At 33.4% G+C, this 21,321-nt stretch overlaps 1 protein-coding gene and 1 long non-coding RNA gene across 2 annotated transcripts; one reads left to right on the top strand and one right to left on the bottom strand.

The window, feature by feature from the left end:
* Positions 1-7,451: 7,451 nt before the first annotated feature.
* LOC134236310 (uncharacterized) lies at positions 7,452-7,964 on the top strand. The gene is made up of 3 exons (XR_009985583.1): positions 7,452-7,606; positions 7,645-7,788; positions 7,833-7,964. It is a non-coding gene; the product is annotated as an uncharacterized LOC134236310 (long non-coding RNA).
* Positions 7,965-14,904: 6,940 nt separating this feature from the next.
* Positions 14,905-16,599, bottom strand: LOC134236307 (tripartite motif-containing protein 2-like). Its single transcript, XM_062718485.1, has 4 exons — positions 16,540-16,599; positions 16,173-16,335; positions 15,349-16,073; positions 14,905-15,132 (listed from the first exon to the last, which is right to left on the bottom strand). The coding sequence occupies exons 1-4, from the start codon at positions 16,597-16,599 to the stop codon at positions 14,905-14,907; spliced, it is 1,176 nt and encodes a 391-aa protein (XP_062574469.1).
* Between the last annotated feature and the right edge of the window lie 4,722 nt (positions 16,600-21,321).

Genomic DNA, 21,321 nt, shown 5'->3' with positions numbered 1-21,321 from the left:
TTTTTGCTGGCGAGAAACTCTTCTAAATCATTAATATACATAGAAAACAGGAGAGGTGATAAATTTTCTCCTTGGCGGACACCAATGTTACAATTGTAAAATTCAGATGAAAGACCATTCATAGTCACAAGGGACTTAACTTCATTATACATATTTTTTATAAAAGTAAAACATTTACCGCTAATGCCATTATTCAAAAGTTTGTACCAAAGTCCATTTCTCCACACAGTATCGAATGCCTGTTTGAAATCAATAAAAGCACAAAAAATTTTCTTTTTGAGAGACATAACCATGTTTGTAAGAAAATGTAAACTAAGTATATTGTCCAAGGTAGAATAACCTTTCCTAAAGCCAGTTTCCTAAGGATTAAGAATAAAGTTAAAATTTGTGAAAGTGCAAGGATGTTTCAATCAAACCCGCCAAAAAATTTAAAGTTTTAATAACTTTTAAATGAAATAAGATTTTTAATTAATTTTTGTGTGAAATGCTATTAAAATATATAATTCGTGATATTATACAGAAAAAATGAGAAAATATTAACTTCAAATCTGTGTCCAAGTACCTTTAAAGACAGATGGTATGTATATACATGTATGTATGCTTTTGAAATATAAAACGATACTGTAATAATGATTATTTGTATGAATTGCAAGATTTGAAATCATATTCGGATGTTACATGTAGCATTCATATTTTTTAAAAAGTACAAGTATTTGAAATTATTTTTAGGTGTACAGATGATTAATTGTACGCAGTCTTGAGATTTTGTACTTCTTACATGTACCTAATATAACACCATTATGGGACGAACACAAGCACATTTTCTATAAACTTTCGATATATAATTATTCTCACGACTTTCACTGCATATAAGTGATCATGTAAATTTTTTCTGTTCTTATATTGAGCCACAAGTAGCAAGTCATTTTCGTCAGTAAATAGTCCCCACGGAAAACTTAGCCCACATTCTACATAACGGAGGAATTGTCCATTCTGGTCGATTACGTGAACACAATGATTTTCAATGTCAGCTACAAGAATATGACTCTGACTGTCGGTGATGATTCCTCGTGGATCAAATGGTTGGAGTAAGGCCAGTTATCTAAATCTCAGTTCCCCGGCCAGATTGACCACCACTACTGCTCCAGCTCCATGGTAGGGGGTTCAGGTATAAATTTTCGGTAAAATATTTTCAATCAAATATATTCTAGAACTAACATGGACACATTTAGAAATATAAAAAACTTTACTTGGTGAAAAAATTTCCAAGTAGAACAGAAATTATAAAATTATCAATGTTGTGAGTACTGCTATTTTATGTAAGAAAATTTCTATACATACGAGTACGAAGAAAAACCCGTTAAATCTAGGTATTTTTTAAAGGATAGTGTCTAATTTTATCTAGAAGTAGGGCAAACTACATATTTTCGGAAAGGTCTATGCAAGCCCTAATTTTCTGTTTTCATGTCAGCTAAAAAATATCCAAGATGGCGGCAAAATATCCAATATGGCCGCCAATAGTAAAAATGGCCGATACAGTCTTATTGAAAACATACTTTCAAAATCAGGTGAGTTAAGAATAAATAATGAAATTTTATGAATTATTTACAATTTATTACTTTTAAAAGATTTATTAAAATAAGGATCGTAATAAAATATGGTCACTAAAAGTTAGAGTTCTGTCTTTACATCGCAAAGAAGAAAGATGTCAATATTATGAAAATGGCAAAAAATTGGAAAAAAGAATTTACTACAATTAATTCACAACTTTATTTTTAAATTTACATAGATCTTTAAAATACATGATATCAAATTTCGGTTTCAATCAATCATTGTATATATTATCCATGCTTCCTGGAAAAGTTGAGTGTTAAGTTTCTCTCAGACTTCTGCTACTACCGGCCGCAGGCGGGTAACATAATCATGATATGGAATGATTCTAGCACATTCCCGAAGATACTCACTGAAAAAAAAAAATAAACCACAAAGTATCATGTTCACAAACGAAATTATAAATATTTTATAGTTATAAGTAAAACAATAAATAAATATTTTCTTTTATCACATTTGAAGTTCGGGGTTTTCAGTATCATGCTCACAAACGAAATTATAAATATTTTATAGTTATAAGTAAAACAATAAATAAATATTTTCTTTTATCACATTTGAAGTTCGGGTTTTTTATTTATTATACAGACAGTATTTCAAAATTCAGAGGAAATCCAGGCTGCAGAATCAAATTTGTACATTTATATCAGGGATCGTTATCTATAGGTCCCTGATTATGTTATGTAGTAGGAAATAACCACAGTTTTCATAGATTTTTTTCCAATAAGTCTAAAATTATTTAATCTCACGTTTTACGATACAAAAGTGTGCATGAATTTAAAGATACTTAGAAACTGTTCAAAAGTTGCGTCGGGTTGACGTCTTTTGAATGAAATCCGGGTGAATTATTTTCCGAGATGATTACAGAACCAAATATTCTGATAGGAAATTTTCTCAGCTTTCTAATAGTGTATGTTGCATAAAAATATTTCGATTACTTACCGTAGTAAAATTGACCTCTTTCCTTTGAAACGAATATACATAAACTTCTGCACATGCAACAATAGCAATGTTCATCTTCAAAATGTAAGCTTTCCTGTGATAGGTCAATGTCGTTAATTCCTTGAAAATCGTCTCCCGGAAATCCAATCAAAATGACGCTATCAACGTCGCGGAGACAAAATTACAGTGCCATGCATAAAAGGGAAAACCTCGTATCCAATTTTAGCACAACTTCGACCCTTAAAACAAACTATTCAGAATGACATAACACACACATCATACGAAAGTTCAAACAATGTAGAAAATTCATTATATTTAATTTCTAGATAAATTATGAATAATAATGCAAAAAAATACGTTCAAAAACACCAATTAATTGCGTTTAAATGGCACAATTACATAGCTAAGTCGGGTTACCTGAACCCCCTGTCCATGGTCTGATACGCAGATATCCAGATTCCTGTTCTCAGTGATATATCCCTAAAATCTCCCGAAGAAAATGGAGGGATACCCTTATAAGCAAAAATGGTTTGTTTCTCTTTGAAATCCACGTAACAGACAACTTTTGACTGTTTATAGTCAGTGCTGATCATTATAACAAGGAAATGACCAGAGGAGGTTTTTGCAGACGCCATGAGGTATCAAGTTTTCTAGTCTGATTACATGATAATTTTCTTCATCTTTTAGAATATTTACAGATCTTTCATGATAATCAGTAAATGTCCAGTACTTATTAGCTCACCTGAGCCGAAGGCTCAAGTGAGCTTTTCTGATCAAAATTTGTCCGTTGTCTGTCGTCGTTGTTGTCGTTGTCGTTGTCGTTGTCGTTGTAAACTTTTCACATTTTCATCTTCTTCTCAAGAACCACTGGGCCAATTTCAACCAAACTTGGCAAAAAGTATCCTTGGGTGAAGGGAATTCAAGTTTGTTCAAATGAAGGGCCACGCCCTTTTCCAAGGGGAGATAATCATGAATTTGTTAAAAATTAATGGCATTTTTAAAAAATCTTCTTCTCCAGAACCGCTGGGCCAGGAAAGATGAAACTCATGTGAAAGCATCCTCAGGTAGTGTAGACTCAAGTTTGTTCAAATCATGACCCCCGGGGCAAGGGTGTGGCCAAAATGGCCGACCCTAGTTTTACATAGGAATATATAGGAAAAATCTTTAAAAATCTTCTTCTCAAGAACCACTAGGACAGGAAAGATGAAACTCAAGTTGAATCATCCTTAGGTACTGTAGATTCAAGTTTCTTCAAATCATGACCCCCGGGGCAAGGGTGGGGCCAAAATGGCCAAACCAAATTTTACATAGGAATATATAGGAAAAATCTTTAAAAATCTTCTTCTTAAGAACCACTGGGCCAGGAAAGATGAAACTCATGTAAAATCATCCTCAGGTAGTGCAGATTCAAGTTTGTTCAAATCATGACCCCCGGGGCAAGGATGGAGCCAAAATGGCCGAGCCAAGTTTTACATAGGAATATATAGGAAAAATCTTTAAAAATCTTCTTCTCAAGAACAACTGGGCCAGGAAAGATGAAACTCATGTGGAATCATCCTTAGGTAGTGCAGATTCAAGTTTGTTCAAATCATGACCCCCGGGGAAAGGGTGGGGCCAAAATGGCCGAGCCAAGTTTTACATAGGAATATATAGGAAATATCTCTAAAAATCCTTCTCAAGAACAACTGGGCCAGGAAAGATGAAACTCATGTGGAATCATCCTCAGGTAGTGCAGATTCAAGTTTGTTCAAATCATGACCCCCGGGGCAAGGGTGGGGCCAAAATGGCCGAGCCAAGTTTTACATAGGAATATATAGGAAATATCTCTAAAAATACTTCTCAAGAACCACTGGGCCAGGAAAGATAAAACTCATGTGGAATCATCCTGAGGTAGTGTAGATTCAAGTATTCAAATCATGACCCCAGGGGCTAGGGTATGGCCAAAATGGTCGTCCCAAGTTTTACATAGGGATATATAGGGAAACCTTTTAAAATCTTCTTTTCAAGTACTTCAAAGCTATGATTAGTGATATTTATATGGAATCATCCTCAGGTGGTGTAGATTCTAGTTTTTTCAAATGATGAAGGCCTGGAAAGGAGGGGGGTTAAATTCAAGCCCGATGTGCTCAGGTGAGCGCTGTGGCCCCTGGGCCTCTTGTAATTGCTATGCTTTCTGGACGATGCCCGGACAATGTTCTGAATGACTTCAAAGGTGTTCTCTGATCAGAATGAAATAGTTTTATAGAGCAGTCATCTCCGCTTGTCCAGATTTTTATTTTTTACTATAGCCTACTACGTTGTAAAGATTAGAGGTATATTGTGTAGCTACGCTGGCGATAATCCCAGGTTGTGGAAGAATCGGTTTGATATTTCTTGGTGTTGTTTTATCCCCATCAAATGTTAGCGACCCAATCGACATAGAAACTAGCTCCTCTGGAACTCGAAGCGGGGAAAAGGTTGGTAAACGTATTTCTACTTGAGGAATAATCTCCATTTCAAAGTCTGTTTGAAATTTTAGAGATGAAGAAATATTATTTGATTTAAGGATGCTATTTATTTGTTCCATATTTTGTTCCACTTTTTGAATATTCTGATTTATTTTGGCCTTGCATCTTTTCATTTCATCTCTGTGTTTGTTTTCCAGGTTTGCTATTTCAGAATTAAGGTTATTGAAGTGTCTTTCGATGGCGTTGTACCACTTCTTTTTTTATTAGAAATATCTGTTTTAAGATTCTTGAAATCCACCTCAATTTCAGACTCTTGATTACTCTTGATTTTCTACGTCAGAGAGAAGAATTTTATACTTTTCAGCAAAATCCTTCTTCAGTTTTTCCAAGTCTGATTTAAATCGTGATTGCTTTTTCTTAAAAATATCAAAAATATTTAAAAATGTATGATTCTCGTGTTTCTCTGAAATTGTGCATTCTATACAAACTGGAAGGTTGCATTTTTTGCAGTGAAGTTCACAAGTTTACTTTTGGTGGGAAGGACAACGAGGGAAAATGGTAGCTTCACTTCGTAAATAAAAACCCACGAACGTATGACACCGGGTGACATCTGATAAGACATGTGTCCCAATGCATGTTCTACGAAGGTTAACATCACAAAGCGCACAGAGAACCTTTACCTCAAAGGAACTACAATTTACACATTGCAGAATTTCTTGGGTACTAGTTTGTGGATCCATGGCTTTTTGCTAATTTAAGACAAAAAAAAACTTTAAGTAATTCATCACATGTCAGTAAAACAACTCAGAGAGACACGTTTCACGTAAACAGTTCTTTTTTTACGTTTATCTGCTGAGAGCAATTGTAAAGACATAAGTTGTTAAACTTTTAAATCAAAATAGATACTTCACCAACGTCATCATAAATGAAAAATATAATCTTCAAATAAAAAAAGCAAAAAATAAAACCCTAAAAAGCAAACCAAAAGCTTTAATTTGATTTTGGTAAATAAATACCTTTACAGTAGTTCTTATATTTAGTGGTGTTTTATATAGTTTATAACGTCCTTTGGTCCTACCTGTTATTATACTGTTGAAACTCGTATGTATTTGTACAGTGATTTAAATATTTGTTTTTTGATGTGCATATGACGATGATGACTGTAATCATTTTTTTATCTATTTATATGAGCCTGTCCAATGCACATATAGGACTTTGAGGGACATTGAGACAATTTTAATCAGATGAATCCAAAATAAGATAACAAACTTATATCATTCTCAAATGCAGAGCAGTCCATGGAGACGTGATCATCCCCTGCTAACCGGTCTCACCCACCGTGTGCTCATTATCATGATCAGGAAATAACAAAACATTCCTCTACAATTCAGTGTATAAATAATAATCTAACAAAAATTAATGGACTTTTACGGGAAGCGCTGACTTTTACGGTTGACGCATTACTCTCACCAGGACAGTGTACGGGAACTCTTTTACGATAAAAATTTAGCTCAACAATTAATTTAAAGCAAATAAAGGGGTATTTCAAAGCACAGATAAGCTGTCTTTGAAGACAACGACAACCTACATCCTACCCTCAAATCCAGGCCTTCACATACAAATGATCCTAACATCATTACCATGACCACCATGTACCTCCGTATGTGAATGTTTAAATGTCCAAGTAAACGGTCAACTGTAAAAGTCTGTGCTTCTCGTAAAAGTCCAATAGTATAAAAAACGTCAGTCGGCATTGCATTTGACTCAGTCATAAAATGTTTTAGCTGGCAATGCCATTGTATCGACCATATAACTTTCGCAATGATGACTTTAAACGAAAATGCTGATCCTCTTGTTTTATCAACTTATTTGTGAATAATTTTCCCTGGTTTAGTATTGCACATACGTACATTGAGCATGCCCTTGCGTATCAAATCAACTGAGAGATATAAATCCCGTGTGCAAGTAATGAAGATATAATTATATTACTGCAGATGATGATTGAATAGTTAAAGTCATCATTTTTAACATAAGCATTTGCAGTAAGGTAATCATTAACGTCTTTTTAAAGTAAAATATCTAAATACTAGTATGGAACATATGTGTCAGACATTATAGTATGTTTAATTCAGGCTCACTGGTATATCGAACCGACAAAAGAAATCAATGAAAATGAACTTTGATAATTTATAATACGTTTCGATCTTCCTAAAAGTCGAGTTGAAGGCCACTGCAAGTGCGTTTATTCTCAAACATGTATAAAATTTTGGATACATTCTTCTTCATATTAATACAAAAAATGTACACAGTAAGCAGCATTTTTATGAGTTTTGTGATTTATTTTTGTTCAAATTTATTAAAAGTAAACATTATTTTGATTTTTGCAAATAAAATATTTTAATTTTAGTGATTTACATAATAACTCTAATTGATTCGGCAGTCTTGTTCGTGTTTCTGATTACAAAAAAAGTAATATACGAAAATTTCGTCTAATTTGATGTACACCGCATCAACTGTGAAGTGGCGTCCCCGTTAGTAATGGTAAACTATATAACAGAGTCAAAGACAAGAAGAAAGAGGAAAGGTGATAGTCATTAAGGTACCCTTCAGTACCCTGTCTTTTTCTTCTTTAGATGATACCCTTCAGTACCCCTGTCTTCTTCTTCTTCAGATGATCCTACAACTATCACGTGTGGGTTTTTTTAAACGCCATGTTTTTGTGCACAGAGTTAAAGAAATCAGCTTCTAAGGTGACAACAGATATAATAGTGTCTCATTGATTTTTTTTTATGTTTTATTTTGAAGCTTTTTTGAAGCTCATTGATTTTTCTTAAGTTATAAGACTAGAGAGGAAACCTGCCTCTAGGTCATGTAACTTGATACTACATGTAACTGCTTTTATATCTGAAATGGATCTGTTTATGACCTTACGCGGTCTTAAGTAGTTGTAACATTATACTATGAAGGATACGGGGATAACGAACAGTATTCAATCTCAAAGTCCATAAAACAATACAAAATAAGAGGAACTCTATTTATTTCAGTGGACATTGCTGGATAATCTCAAATTTGCTGACAACGTGAATTTTTTTCCCAAAACGAAAACCAGAAGGAAGACAGAATATCACTTCATTTCAATGGAATCTGCTAGGGCTCACAAAATGATACAGATACACACCATCAACAGTACCTCAGTAATGAAAATAGAGTACCAAAATCACCGGACGTTGACGTCATATTTATGTCATGAATAAATAATTTGCATGCCCTGATAATGCCTTGGAATAACGTATTGTTCATGCTTATAAAAATCTTCAGATTCAGACTTGAAAATGTCTAAACAGTGTTTAATGTTTGAAATCGGTGTGGCTTGTGTTTAGATGCAATACATTCATTACAAACAGTGACGAAACAATCCTTGCAGAGAAGTTCACATAACTTTTCTTTATGGACAAAGCACTTTGGGAAGTCTGTAGGGGTTTTTCTCTGACTGACCCGTACAACTGTGTGTGGCTTGGTCAGTTCTGATGTAACATTTTCCCAAAAGACGATTGACAGAGGTTGACGTCACAAATGTCACAGTACAGCTGTACCCTGGCAGTTTTGCAAAGGTCACATGACGTCATATATCCAGGACCTTCCAGATAGCCCAGAGTTGGTATAGGAATTTCTATCTGGGTAAATACATGAAAATATTACATTTATTAATTATTTTTTCAAATTTAACTTGATGGACTGATAAATTGTATATCATGTGAATCTTTATCAAAAATAAGGTAAAGTTAAATATAGTTTACCATAGTACATGCATGTACACAAAACTGACTTTCTCTTCAAGTATGACGTTTGGTGAGGGAACAGTCACTACCCTGTATAAAACGTTTTTTCATAAGATGAATTTAACTAGGATAGCGAAGGGAGCAACCAAGCATTTGACTGGGTAAAAATGTGAATTACATTTATTTCCTAACAGCAAAAAGCAGTTTTATTATCAATGTATAAATATATTTTTTTTTTCTCATTTTAAATTCTATGTGCTTCTTATCAACTAAAATAAAATTGTTTCTCTCGTTACTTTGTGCATGGATATACATGCCAATATTTGATACGGAATTCTTTTCTTGGAGTAAATATGTAAAGCATACATATCTGAACAATTTGAAAAAAACCAAACCTTTTTTCTTCATTAAATGTTGAATTTCAAAGTTTACACAATAATTTTAGACCTTTTTCTTGCACATAACAAAAATAACTACCTTATAATACTTATTATGGAAGTCACCCGATTTTGCTATTGTTGTTCAATATTCTAGACAAAATGAGAACTTGCTAGAATATAAAAGGGTCTATAAAGTATCATTCAATATTTTGAAATAGAAAAAAATATATATTGTACTCAGAGTAAATTTAAGAATATGATTAAATATAAAATGAACTGCGTTTGATTGCCATCATTGAAGGTTTGAGTCTTGCGAACATGGTGAAATTTTGATTTTTTTTACAATGTTGGCAACCGACAAATGAATGCCACACTGCATTGTTTAACTATTATCTGATTTACATTAGTGTTTGATAAATTTCATTGGTCTAGTAAAATCACCGATGTCAAACTGTTGAGTACTGCTAAACGCTGCACACATGTATTTCATCGTAAGTGTACTCCCGACCGGTTGATCTCTTAGCTATTTCGAATTTAGGTTTATCATTAGCCATTGACAGTACGTATTTAATCTAGATCTATTGGGTTTACTATGTTGCCTTTAGCCTGAATACTTCCCTATTATATACATGAAAACACAGAGACAGAATTTAGCAGTAAATAATTATATTTCGTAAATGCATGCAGTATAAAAACACATACGGTGAAAACTTAATTATTCACACCTTTTTATATCAACTGGTCAGTAAGGCATGATTTCTGTCACCAAACGTAACGACAGCCGCCAGGGAGTACTTCAGTATAACCGTTATGAAAACAACTCATTATCACCTGTGGGGACCGATCAGTGGCTTTAATATAAGCGAAATTTTAATATAGCCGATTTCAATATAACCCTTATTTTAATGCAAAGAATATGAGAGTCAAAAACTGGGGATTTATTTTTATTTCAAAATAAGCGGAATTTAAAAAAAAAGCAAGATAAATATAAGTTCAAGTTGTTAAGTTACATGTATATACGACAAGTTCTCCCTAAAAATGCTTGTGCCAAAGAATCAATGTTTGGTTTGTAGATAAAGTATAAATATGTATAATAAAGAAATTCGCATTCGCCAATGAATGTATAAAGCCGTTATGCAAATTAATTTACAAGCGAGATTTGCCAATGAATGGCATATTCTAATTCGGATAGGGCGAATTATTCTACGTGCAAGCTGTCTAAAGGGCAAACTCTCTAGCATTCTCGCGCATGCGTAACCTGACTTTTGCCAATGGCATCGGTTTAACCTCGATGATATAGGGTCCAAGCAATTAATTGGAATATAAATAGCTTTACGAGTCTAAGTAGTCTCTAAGTTAGTGGTGATTTCAATAATGATTGATTATTTAAGTGATCATTTTATTTGTGCATAGATTCAAATTTTAGCCAGTGTTTTTTAATGATATCATTTTTTCCCCTAAATTTCAGATGAATTCAGCAAATGGAAGAAAAATTATCAAATTACACTTTCTTTGTCACAGGCAAGTTCATACATGATAAATTCTCCTAACTAAGTCTGACAGATTTCTCTTAATTTATTCTATCCTGCCCAATTTTCTTAGTTGGATTTAAAGGTACTTGGAAACAGATTTGAAGTTAATATTTTTCTCTATAATATTACGACTTATACGAGGGTTGATCCAAAAATAATGTCACTGTGTCCATATCTTTAATATTTGGCGTCATATTATCAAATATAATGCACCAAAAGATGATTAAACATAAATTTAATCAAAATTGAAAATTTCATTTAATAATGTTAAATTGAATTCATTTTATGGATGTTTAAAACATTAAACATAGGGGGTGTCGCCTCGTCACAACTAAACGTCACGTTTTAAAGTTAATAGTGTTAGAATAAAAAAAAAAGACAAGCACATTTAAAAAAGCATCTAAAAAGTTGTCTAATCGTCCAATATTTAAAAAAAAAACAAAATTTACGACATTTTCTAATCTTTACTTAAAAATTAAATTGCAGCATTGTTTTTTTTTTCATCATAAACAGTATTGTTTATATCTGATGTATTGCAGAAAAGAAATGTCGAAATGGAATAAAACACCGAAACGAGTTGTTATGTATTTTTCCTTCAAAATCGGGAAATTACAAGTAGAAACAGTTATGATGGTAAATCAAACTCACAGAGGAAAGATTGTTAACGAGAGACTTGTTCATAGATGATTTGAGAGATTTTGGGAAGGTAATAGGTAAATAAATGATCATTTGGGGACAGAAATACCGAAAGATAGGAGGTCGGTTGGAAACGTTCAATGGCGTCGACGTTGTCGTTAAAGGGATTAGTGGCAGTTTGAGTGATATGAGACACTTTTAAGATTGTCTTATGGACAGTTATGGTATTGTTCAAAGAATTTTGATGAAGGATTAAATTATAGATAAAGTGTACAATAGGTGCCAATTGTTCTTAAAGAATATAAAATATGTGAATGTTTTGTAAATATCAATTTTTTTAATAAAACGATGGGAAGGCGTTTTTAAAAGTTTGTGACGTCGTATCTCCGTTTTATGACGTTATTTAGGTGCGGCGACTACCACAATCGCACTTTGTGTTTAATTCGATATTTTGAAAAGTATACATCATTTCTATTTGAATTTTTCAGGACTGATTTAAAATAAACATAGCTTTCATCATGTAAAATTTTGTTAATTTACGTCGACTAGGAGAAATTTTATCGAAGTTGTGACATTACTTTTGGATCAACCCTCGTATATTCTAAAAGTATTTCGCACAAAAATTAATCAAAAATCTTATTTCATTATAAAGTTATTAAAATTTGAATTTTTTGGCGGGTTTGATTGACACATCCTTGCACTTTCTCAAATTTTAACTTTATTCTAAATCCTTAGGAAAGAGGCAAACTTGTTGTATATTAATGAAAAATATTAATACTACATGTATAATCCAGATAATTCATAGTAGAAATGTTCAAAAGGAAAACTAACATACAATATATTGCCAGTCCGTGCAGTTGTAGTAAGCAGACTTTGGCGATTGAACGCATCCAGTGAATCGTAAACATCAGACAATAACAGAACTCGGGCCCTTTTTACAAAAACTGTGTACATAACACGAGTGTGCTTGATGTGCTAAACTCTGTACACAACGGAATGACGATACTTGTAAAGGATTTTTGCTTTCTAATATTTCTACTCTTAATAAAATTATTTTTGTGGATTTAAGTTTTAATATTGTTCATTTATACGCAAAAAGATTGCAACTTTTCCTAAGGATTGATGATAAAGTTAAAATTTGTGAAAAAGCAAGGATGCGTCAATTCAATCAAATCCGCCAAAAACTTTAAAGTTTTAATAACATTTAAATGAATTCAGATTTTAAATTAATTTTTTCTTACATTTAAGAACGCTTCATGGAAATATATTTACATTTCCAATGTCTTTGTTCAAGATAAAATACAAATAGTCAATGTACTTTATGTCTCCATCAATGTACTTGGTCATCGATATGTGTGGCTAAAAAAATCAAGTGCAGGGCGGAACAAATAAGAGACAAAAAGTGGGGTCTGTACCCTGTGGATTGGCGGAATAAATATGTTGAAAATACAATTAATAACTGTCAGATGTTTAGCTCACCTGAGCCGAAGGCTCAAATGAGCTTTTCTGATCACATTTTGTCCGTCATCCATCCGTCTGTCTAGCTGTCCGTCTGTCTGTACACTTTTCACATTTTCCATTTCTTCTCAAGAACCAATGGGCCAATTTTAACGAAACTTGTACAAAGCTTCCTTGGGTGAAGGGGAGTTTAAATTGTTAAAATGAAATGCCTAGTTTCCTTACAAGGGCAGATGATCAAGAAAATAAAAAAGGAGGGGTCATTTAATAAATCTTCTTCTTAAGAACCACTTGGCCAGGAAAGCTGAAACCTATGTGGAAGCATCCTTGGGTAGTGTAGATAACAAATTGTTAAAATCATGACCCCCGGGGTAAGATGGGCCACAATAGGTAATCCAAGTTTAACACAGAAATATATAGAACAAATCTTTAAAAATCTTCTTCTCAAGAGGCAGTGGGCCAAGAAAGCTGAAACTTATGTGGAAGCATCCTTGGGTAGTGTAGATGTTAAGTTGTAAAAAATCATGATCCCCAGTGGTAGGGCGGGGCCACGATAGGGAATCCAAGTTTTACATGGGGATATACACATGCAGTACAAATCTTTAAAAATCTTTTTTATCAAGAACCACTGGGCCAGGAAAACTGAAACTTATATGGCAGCACCCTTGGGTAGTGTAGATATTAAATTAGGGCAGAGCCACAATAGGGAATCCAAGTTTTACATGGATATATTTAGGAACAATCTTTTAAGAATCCTCTGATTAAGAACCACGTGGCCATGAAGGATGAAACTGATATGGAAGCATCCTAGGGTAAGGTAAATTTTAAATTATTAAAGTCATTAAAGGGAAGCAGGAAGGGGGCATGATAGGTATAGCAAGAGGGAAATCTGATAAAGAACTGCATCACCCAAGTTACTCAGGTGACCGATGTGGCCCCTGGGCCTCTTGTTCAATATCATGACGATGATCAATCGATTGGCTTGCTTGATAATTTAATGCATAAACGCCTTTGGCAAATTATTGACGCAAGCCAATTGATTGATCACATCAACCCTAACCCTGAAAAATAAGACAATTACTCCTCAAGGGTACTTTATACAAAAAAAGATGCATGGATTGATACATAATTTATGATTGATTTTAATTTAAAATGTCATAAATAATAAATACTTAAAATATAAAGATATTGTAGATTTTCTTTGGTACTTAGATTTAAGAATTTGTTTTGCTTTCTATATAATTCCATACAAAATTTTGTATATTTTTTTGTAATCTTATGACCAATCATTATTAAATTCTCCCATTATATTAGGTAGACACTATTCACTGAAGGAAGGAAATTTGAATGTAAATCTTTGAGGAACATTGCCGATATCCGAAAAAAGTTTGTTTGTGTTATCTATCTTAAAATAAGTTTCATATTGATTTTTTATGTCACACTGTAGAACATTTCATTCTTTGTTAATTTACCATGCAATTTTTAAAAGTAATTATATATATATTTAACTTCTGATTTGAAAGCTTTAAAATCGCTGTTTCATTGGAAAATAAAATATTTTTATTTTTTCATACTTCTAAAATGTTTTTTTTTTAAAATACAGTAATTATATTCAATTGATATATTGTTAATTGGTAAATACTAGTAATTAGATTTAAGTATAAAAAAAGAGAAATAGTAAAACCGTTTCTCCCAAAGAACATATTTATAATAGCTCAAACAACAGTTCAAAGTTTTTATTTATATATTGCAGACTATTTAAGTTTATAGTACATTATGTTTTTCTTTTTGTGGATATCTTTTCTATTTAAGCAATATATTGGATTAAATGAAGTCTTGTTATAGAACATATTGGATTAAATGAAGTCTTGTTATAGAACACAAAAACCCTCATGAATATATTATCATTTTAGAAAGCTTCATTAATTTGTTGTTCAATAAGATTACAATAGAATAATACACTTTTTCAGTATATGAAATATTATTATACTTTGATTTCAGCTGAACATTCACAATCATCATTTAATTTAGCTTGAACGAGATATAGTTATAAAAACAAACTGTAAATGTTCAACTGTGAATTACCATATTAAAATGCTTCACTACAGTACATAAGCAGAATTCACTTCAGATATTTGATTTTCTTCAATTGTCTGTTTTCCATCTGAGCAACAAACAGACTGTCATTTGTATCTATACACAGTCCCCAGGGATAACTCAGTCCACAGTCTATGTAACGGAGGAACTGTCCATCCTGGTCTATGATGTGGACACAGTCATTTTTAGGATCAGCTGTAAGGATGTGACTCTGACTGTCTGTGGTGATTCCTAGCGGATTGAATGGTCTGTTCTTTGGAGCAGGAGTATGTCCAGTGTACCTGAATCTCAATTTCCCGGCCTGATTGACCACCACTACTGCTTTAGCTATATAGTCAGACACACAGATATCCAGGTTCCTGTTCTCAGTAATGTAGTATGTGTTATATTTACCAAATGAATAGAGAGGTTTACCTTGATCATCAAACTGAATGGTTTGTTTCTCTGTGGAGCCAGAGTAACGGACAACTTTTGTTTGTTTATCATCACTTTCCATGATAACCAGGAGGTCATCAGAGGAGGTACAACAGACACCGTCAGGTCTCCAGTTCTGTAATCTGATCACCTTCTCTATCTTCTCATTCTTTATAATGTTCACAGTTCTATCACTGTCATCAGTATAAACTAGATCTCCACTTTTTGTCACTGCTATGTCAGATGGTTTGTACCCTGACTTGGTTGTGATTGACTTGAGTAGTGATCCCTGATTGATATTGTAGATTTTCATAGTTTCGTCATTTCCACTCATCAAGATTTCTTCATCACTCAGACAGGCCACATTGTCAAGGCTTCCATACCCAGTTTCTATGGTGATGACTGTCTCTAGTTCATCAAGCAGCTGTTTGACTGGAGGAGAGGATCCAGTTTCTGGTGATTTCTGTGTTGTCTTCATGCTGTAACCATGTTCATCTGAAGTTAAAGAACTTGATAATAAAGTTCCAAACAGATTACTGAGTTCTTTTCGTTGAATTTTCTCTAGCAAGAATTTCAGATTTGAAGGCAGAACCTTTTGTGGAAGCTTTCTATATCTGTCTAAATTTAACTTAACAGCGAACAGTTTTGACGTGTCATTTGTGTCTAAAGCCATTTCAACTGAATTGATTACATCCTTGATTTCAGAAAGGCTGTCATTTATTTCAACCAGATGTTTTTGTAGAGTTTGTAACTGTGTGTTTTTCATCTCATCAACTTCATCTTTAAGTTTCATGACAATTTTTTCAATTTCTCTGTGCCAGTCCTCTCCATGTTTTGTTATGGTTGTTGAGAGATCTCCATGTTCCTTTTTTAACTGACTCATTCTTTTTTGTACATCAGAGGCAATGTCCTGATAGGTGGGATAAATTTTCTCCTTTAATTCAATTTGATCTTTGATGATTTTGCTCTTTTTATCATCCACTATCTTTAAGATTTCTGATAACTTATTACTATGACCCAGGTGTTGATCAGATGCAAGACACTTTGTACAAACAGGAATGTCACATTGATTACAGTACATTGTACATTGCTGTTTGCTATGATATTTACATCCAGGGTAGATGAGGGTAGATTTCCTGAACTGAAATTTGACGAATTTATGGTCTTTGGATTCATCAGATTGCATGTGTATTCTTACACAGGCCTTACACAGGTTGACAAGACATGTATCACAGTGCATCTGTACCACAGCGGTCCCACACAGGTCACATCGTATCAAGTCCAGGGCACTGGTACGGGGATCCATCTTTCGATGCAGTATGTCTTAAATGTAAATAAAATCAACATTTATTCTCAATAGTACATGTATTTACAAATGAATTACGAGTATTTAGAAAAGATGTGTTCGTAAAACATTGATGCCCCATATGGCAACACAGCAGAGGATAAACTTTCTCACACTCAAATCAAATAAGTTGTACCCAAAGTAATACCTTTCATAAAGAAATACAATTTGAAAACACTTGCGCACCCTGTTCAAAAGTTATGGCCAAGGTACCGTTATACATTTTTAAAAGTATAAGTCAAACGTAAAGACCAAGGGATCAAAGTTGTCGGTATCCTAGGAAAGTATGGAACGCCGTAACTGCCTTATGTGGAGAACTTTCATTACATGCTGGTAGTTTGTCATTATATGATGGTATTTTATCATTATATGATGGTATTTTGTCATTATATGATGATAGTTTATCATTATATGATGGTACTTTGTCATTATATGAAGGTATTTTATCATTATATACTGGTATTTTGTCATTATATGCTGGTATTTTATCATTATACGATGGTATATTATCATTATATGATTGGATGGTATTTTGTCAATATATGATAGTATTTTGTCATTATATGATGGTATTTTATCATTATATGCTGGTATTTTATCATTATATGCTGGTATTTTATCATTATATGATGGTGTTTTGTCATTATATGATGGTACTTTGTCATTATATAATGATATTTTGTCATTATACTACTTTTCATTATACTACTTTTCATTATATGCTACTACTTTTTCGTCATTATTTGTAGTCTCGATCATCCAGACGCTTGTCTATAACACAAATTCTTGACAGTATATAGAAAAATCAGTACGCACTTAATTTTAATAAAACGCCAGAGAACACTTATAACAATGTTCTCAATATCTCAGATTACACTCTGTCTGAAGCTGAAATATCCTTACTTAGCAAAGGTCTCAAATTTATTCCCACACCAGGGACGCAAAATAAAAGACAGAATTTGATATCTATTGCTTCAATGAACTAGCAAGGAAATGCAAGATACAAATGAGGATGACATTGTAAATCACTTTTTATTCGCGATAATCATATTTTCGCGTAATTACGCGAGACGGTATGCTCGCGAAATTTTCATTCCGGCGTATATAAGAATTCCTTAAGATTATATAGAGAAATGACCACGATTCGTGAAAATTTTATCTCGCTAATAAAGAGTCAAGACTATCTCAGGAAAATAAGGTGTTGCGAAAATTAAGTGATATACAGTAAACAATTGCATCCCTTGTATATCAATACCAACCACAATCCCGGCAACACACCATGCACAGCTTTAGAAAATTATCTCTATGCAACCAAAATGGAGCAGTGTAATATCCTTTTTCACAAATTTAGAGATAATTTAACAAAAAAGAGCGGAATGCGCTGACCAATCTTCGCAACTAGTCAATGATTATAATAAAAAAGGCAGACAAATCTACTAGTGTTGTAGTTCAGAACCGCACAAATTATGTAGCGGAGGGACTAAGACAATTAAATGACGGCATTCATTACGCCGCAATTCACAAAGACAGAACACAAGAAATACACGATCTGATCAACAAGATTATATGTGAAATGCAAATAAATTCTGAAGTCGACAGTATTACTCACAGATTTCTGTCGCAGTCCCTTACATTCCGTCCTGACAGATTATACTTACTATCTAAAATACATGAAATCTGCATCTTTGACATTGAAAACTTCAAAGGGGTCGAAGCCCTGCAGCGTGAAATGATTATACTGGGGAGGCCAATTATCTCCCAATGCTCCTCCCCTACAATGCCTATAGGGAATTTCATACACTACTTCCTAGTACCAGTAGTACAAAAACAAAACACACATATGTCAGAGATACCAAAGACTTTATCAGTTGAATCCCTACATTTGAAACCCGAAACCTGGCTAGTTACCTACGATGTAACTTCCATGTATACTAACATGACAGCCACGGAACTCATCCAATCTGCAACAAAAGCACTCACAAAATTGAAACAAACTGATGTTACAATACCAATCCTAGATATCAGTTACCTAACCAAATTAATACAAATTCTGTTAGAAAACAATGAATTTGAATTCAATGGTCAACTGTATAAACAAATACTAGGAGCCAGCATGGGACAGTCTCGTCCCCCGAGATATGTCATCTGCTCCTTTTTGATATCCTTGAAAATATCATCAAAAAATACAATCATAAAAACAAAATTCTGGCTCACTTTAGATACAGAGCTGACGGTTTTATGGCCATGGATGCCACAGAAAGTGAAATACTGCAGTTTTTTTTAACTTGCAAATCTGGTTCACAAATACCTGAAAGAAGATGGGCACATTTGGCGTGTGATCTGCAGGAATCATTTGTACGAAACATTTATGGTTTAAATGTCCATGATTTGGTTGGCTGAACATAGCTGGTCAAATTTTACAAACACGTCCATAGTTTTTTTTTCATTTAGTTTGAAAGTGTGAGAATGTAACATTTTTGTCTGTTTTTCCTAGGAGGTAAGGGTAGTAATGTTTCACAAAAAATAAACACCTAAAATATTTAATGCATATAGATGCATGGTACGTGTACATGTACATTATACGAGGGTCGTTCAATAAATAATGCAACATGTCATCTAAAAGTAAGAAAAGTACGTAATATATATTCTTAATAGTTTCAATCCCTAAAGGCATTCCCTGTTACCAGTTACATGTGTCTCAAGTCTCTGAATCTATGAACAGAAATCCTCAGCATACTCATCTTTAGGGGTGCCCCAAAGGCACTGAGGAATCTCATTTCACATGACATATCTAACATTGTACAATCTTCCTTTGATTGTTTTCATGTGTTTTGGGGACAAACAGATCCCACAGTGGCTGCGATTAAACTAATATGGGTCATTGAAAAGTCATGTATACTTTCTTTTCTTCAAAATTTTATTTTTTCTCTAAGAGTATATCCAGCTGCGTTGTTAAGCACAGGAAAAATACCATGGTCACCGAATTTTGGACTTCCTTTGCAAAAAATCTATTCAACTTTCCTTTATGCAATTTGAAGATAAAACTTACTATTGCTTGTACTTTATTTGGATGTATGTTCATGTTTTAATTGACCTCTTTAAATACCTGAAACTAATAAAACATGTTTGCAGCATTTACTTCTCTTTATCCTAATTAAATGACACCCTTTTCTTGGATTCCTAATTTTTTATCATTAATTATATTTTTCAACTATAATAAGAGCATCAATGTTTCGTCATACATTAAGCAAGTTTTTCAATTCTTCAATTTTGTTTAAAAATGTGTTTTTAAGTAAACCGTGTGCACATTTAACGAATGTTCTCTCTTGGAAATTTGTGAGAAAATAGGGCACCTGTCTGATTGAAATATTGATTTCGCCCAAGAACTAAAATGAACCAAAATATATCTAATTCAAAATTTAAATACATCAGTACATAAAACGAAACAGATAAAATACATGTAAATGGTATAATAAAAAAAATGGCATGAAAAAAAAAATTAATGCCCCATTTCAGGCTGAATCCAAGATCTTTTCGATTCCAGTGCTCTGAGCATGTAGCCCAACTTACTGAGTTACCACCGCTACACATACGCAGATAATTTTAAAAGGACAAAGAAGCACCACATTCACACATTTGGTTTTTTTTTGGGGGGGGGGGGAAGTTCATTTTACGTGGTCTCTGGGTCTTCTCTCCATTTTTTAAAAAAAGTGAGTTTGTTTCTTTGAATTTAAATACACACAAAATCATGGAGAGAAGACCCAGAGATAGAAAAAAAATTAGAAAAACCTGTTTAAAAATGTACCATGTTCAGAAAGGAAAAGAGGATGGACATTTCACTGAATCCCACATACACATTTGTTTTGCACTATGGTTAAATCTTTACCCAGTTAATGTACAACTACATGTATAAATTTACAATTAATTTACAAGTTTGAGATTACGAGGTCTAACTGTATATATTACTAAATATTATTGGGGATATGTGGTGTAAAATTCTTGTAAATGTTAATTTGAGAATGAAAAATGAATAACCTAAGAGAGAGAGAGAGAGAGGGGGGGGATGGAGAGAGAGAGATTTTCGTACAATTTTCTACACATTTAAATAAAAAAAAATCATGCTTGTTTTTCTAATTTTATTTTCAAACTCCCCCCCCCCCGTCCCCCCCCCCCCCCAAAAAAAAATTATGCATAAGGCGTATACAACAACTGATATGTTTTAATTAAAAATATCACACTACATATCATTTCTTAGTAAATGAGGTTAAAAAGAAAACATGAAACGATGGAAATGTAACCAGATGGTTTAGTCATCGGGATTGAGATGCATATCATACTTCGATACCTATACGGATACGGATAGTTAAGACCGCGGAACATTAACTGGCAAAATTGGAAATATACAGCGTACGTCATTTCTATCTGTTACAATCAAAACACTCAGTGATAGACAGCATAATGGGCGGGTACAATTCGACGCGAACGTTTGGAAAACATCGGATTGAAATTGCAGATCCAAATTCATTTTCAATCCAACTCAGCTGCGCTACAATTCGACGCGGACGTGTGGAAAACATCGGATTGAAATTGCAGATCGAAATTCATTTTCAATCCACCTCAGCTACGCTAGAAGGCACATTACTGATTGACCCAAAAGACAGTATAATTTCAATTTTGGTACAG

Source organism: Saccostrea cucullata, unplaced genomic scaffold (genome assembly GCF_032062105.1).
Source record: "Saccostrea cucullata isolate Sc308-1 unplaced genomic scaffold, CSIRO_AGI_Scuc_v1 ctg3311, whole genome shotgun sequence".
Taxonomy (NCBI): domain Eukaryota; kingdom Metazoa; phylum Mollusca; class Bivalvia; order Ostreida; family Ostreidae; genus Saccostrea; species Saccostrea cuccullata.
The sequence above is the reverse complement of the archived record's forward strand: the minus strand, read 5'-3'. Positions and strand labels throughout refer to the sequence as shown.

Bases quoted from the DNA above. Each gene is read 5' to 3' on its own strand.
- LOC134236307 (XM_062718485.1), bottom strand. From the start codon at position 16,599: ATGGATCCCCGTACCAGTGCCCTGGACTTGATACGATGTGACCTGTGT. The intron at 16,074-16,172 runs GTCAGTTAAAAA...TGAAACTTAAAG, and splicing joins TGATGTACAAAAAAGAATGA to ATGAAGTTGATGAGATGAAA. The intron at 15,133-15,348 runs GTTGTCCGTTAC...CCTGCTCCAAAG, and splicing joins GTGATGATAAACAAACAAAA to AACAGACCATTCAATCCGCT.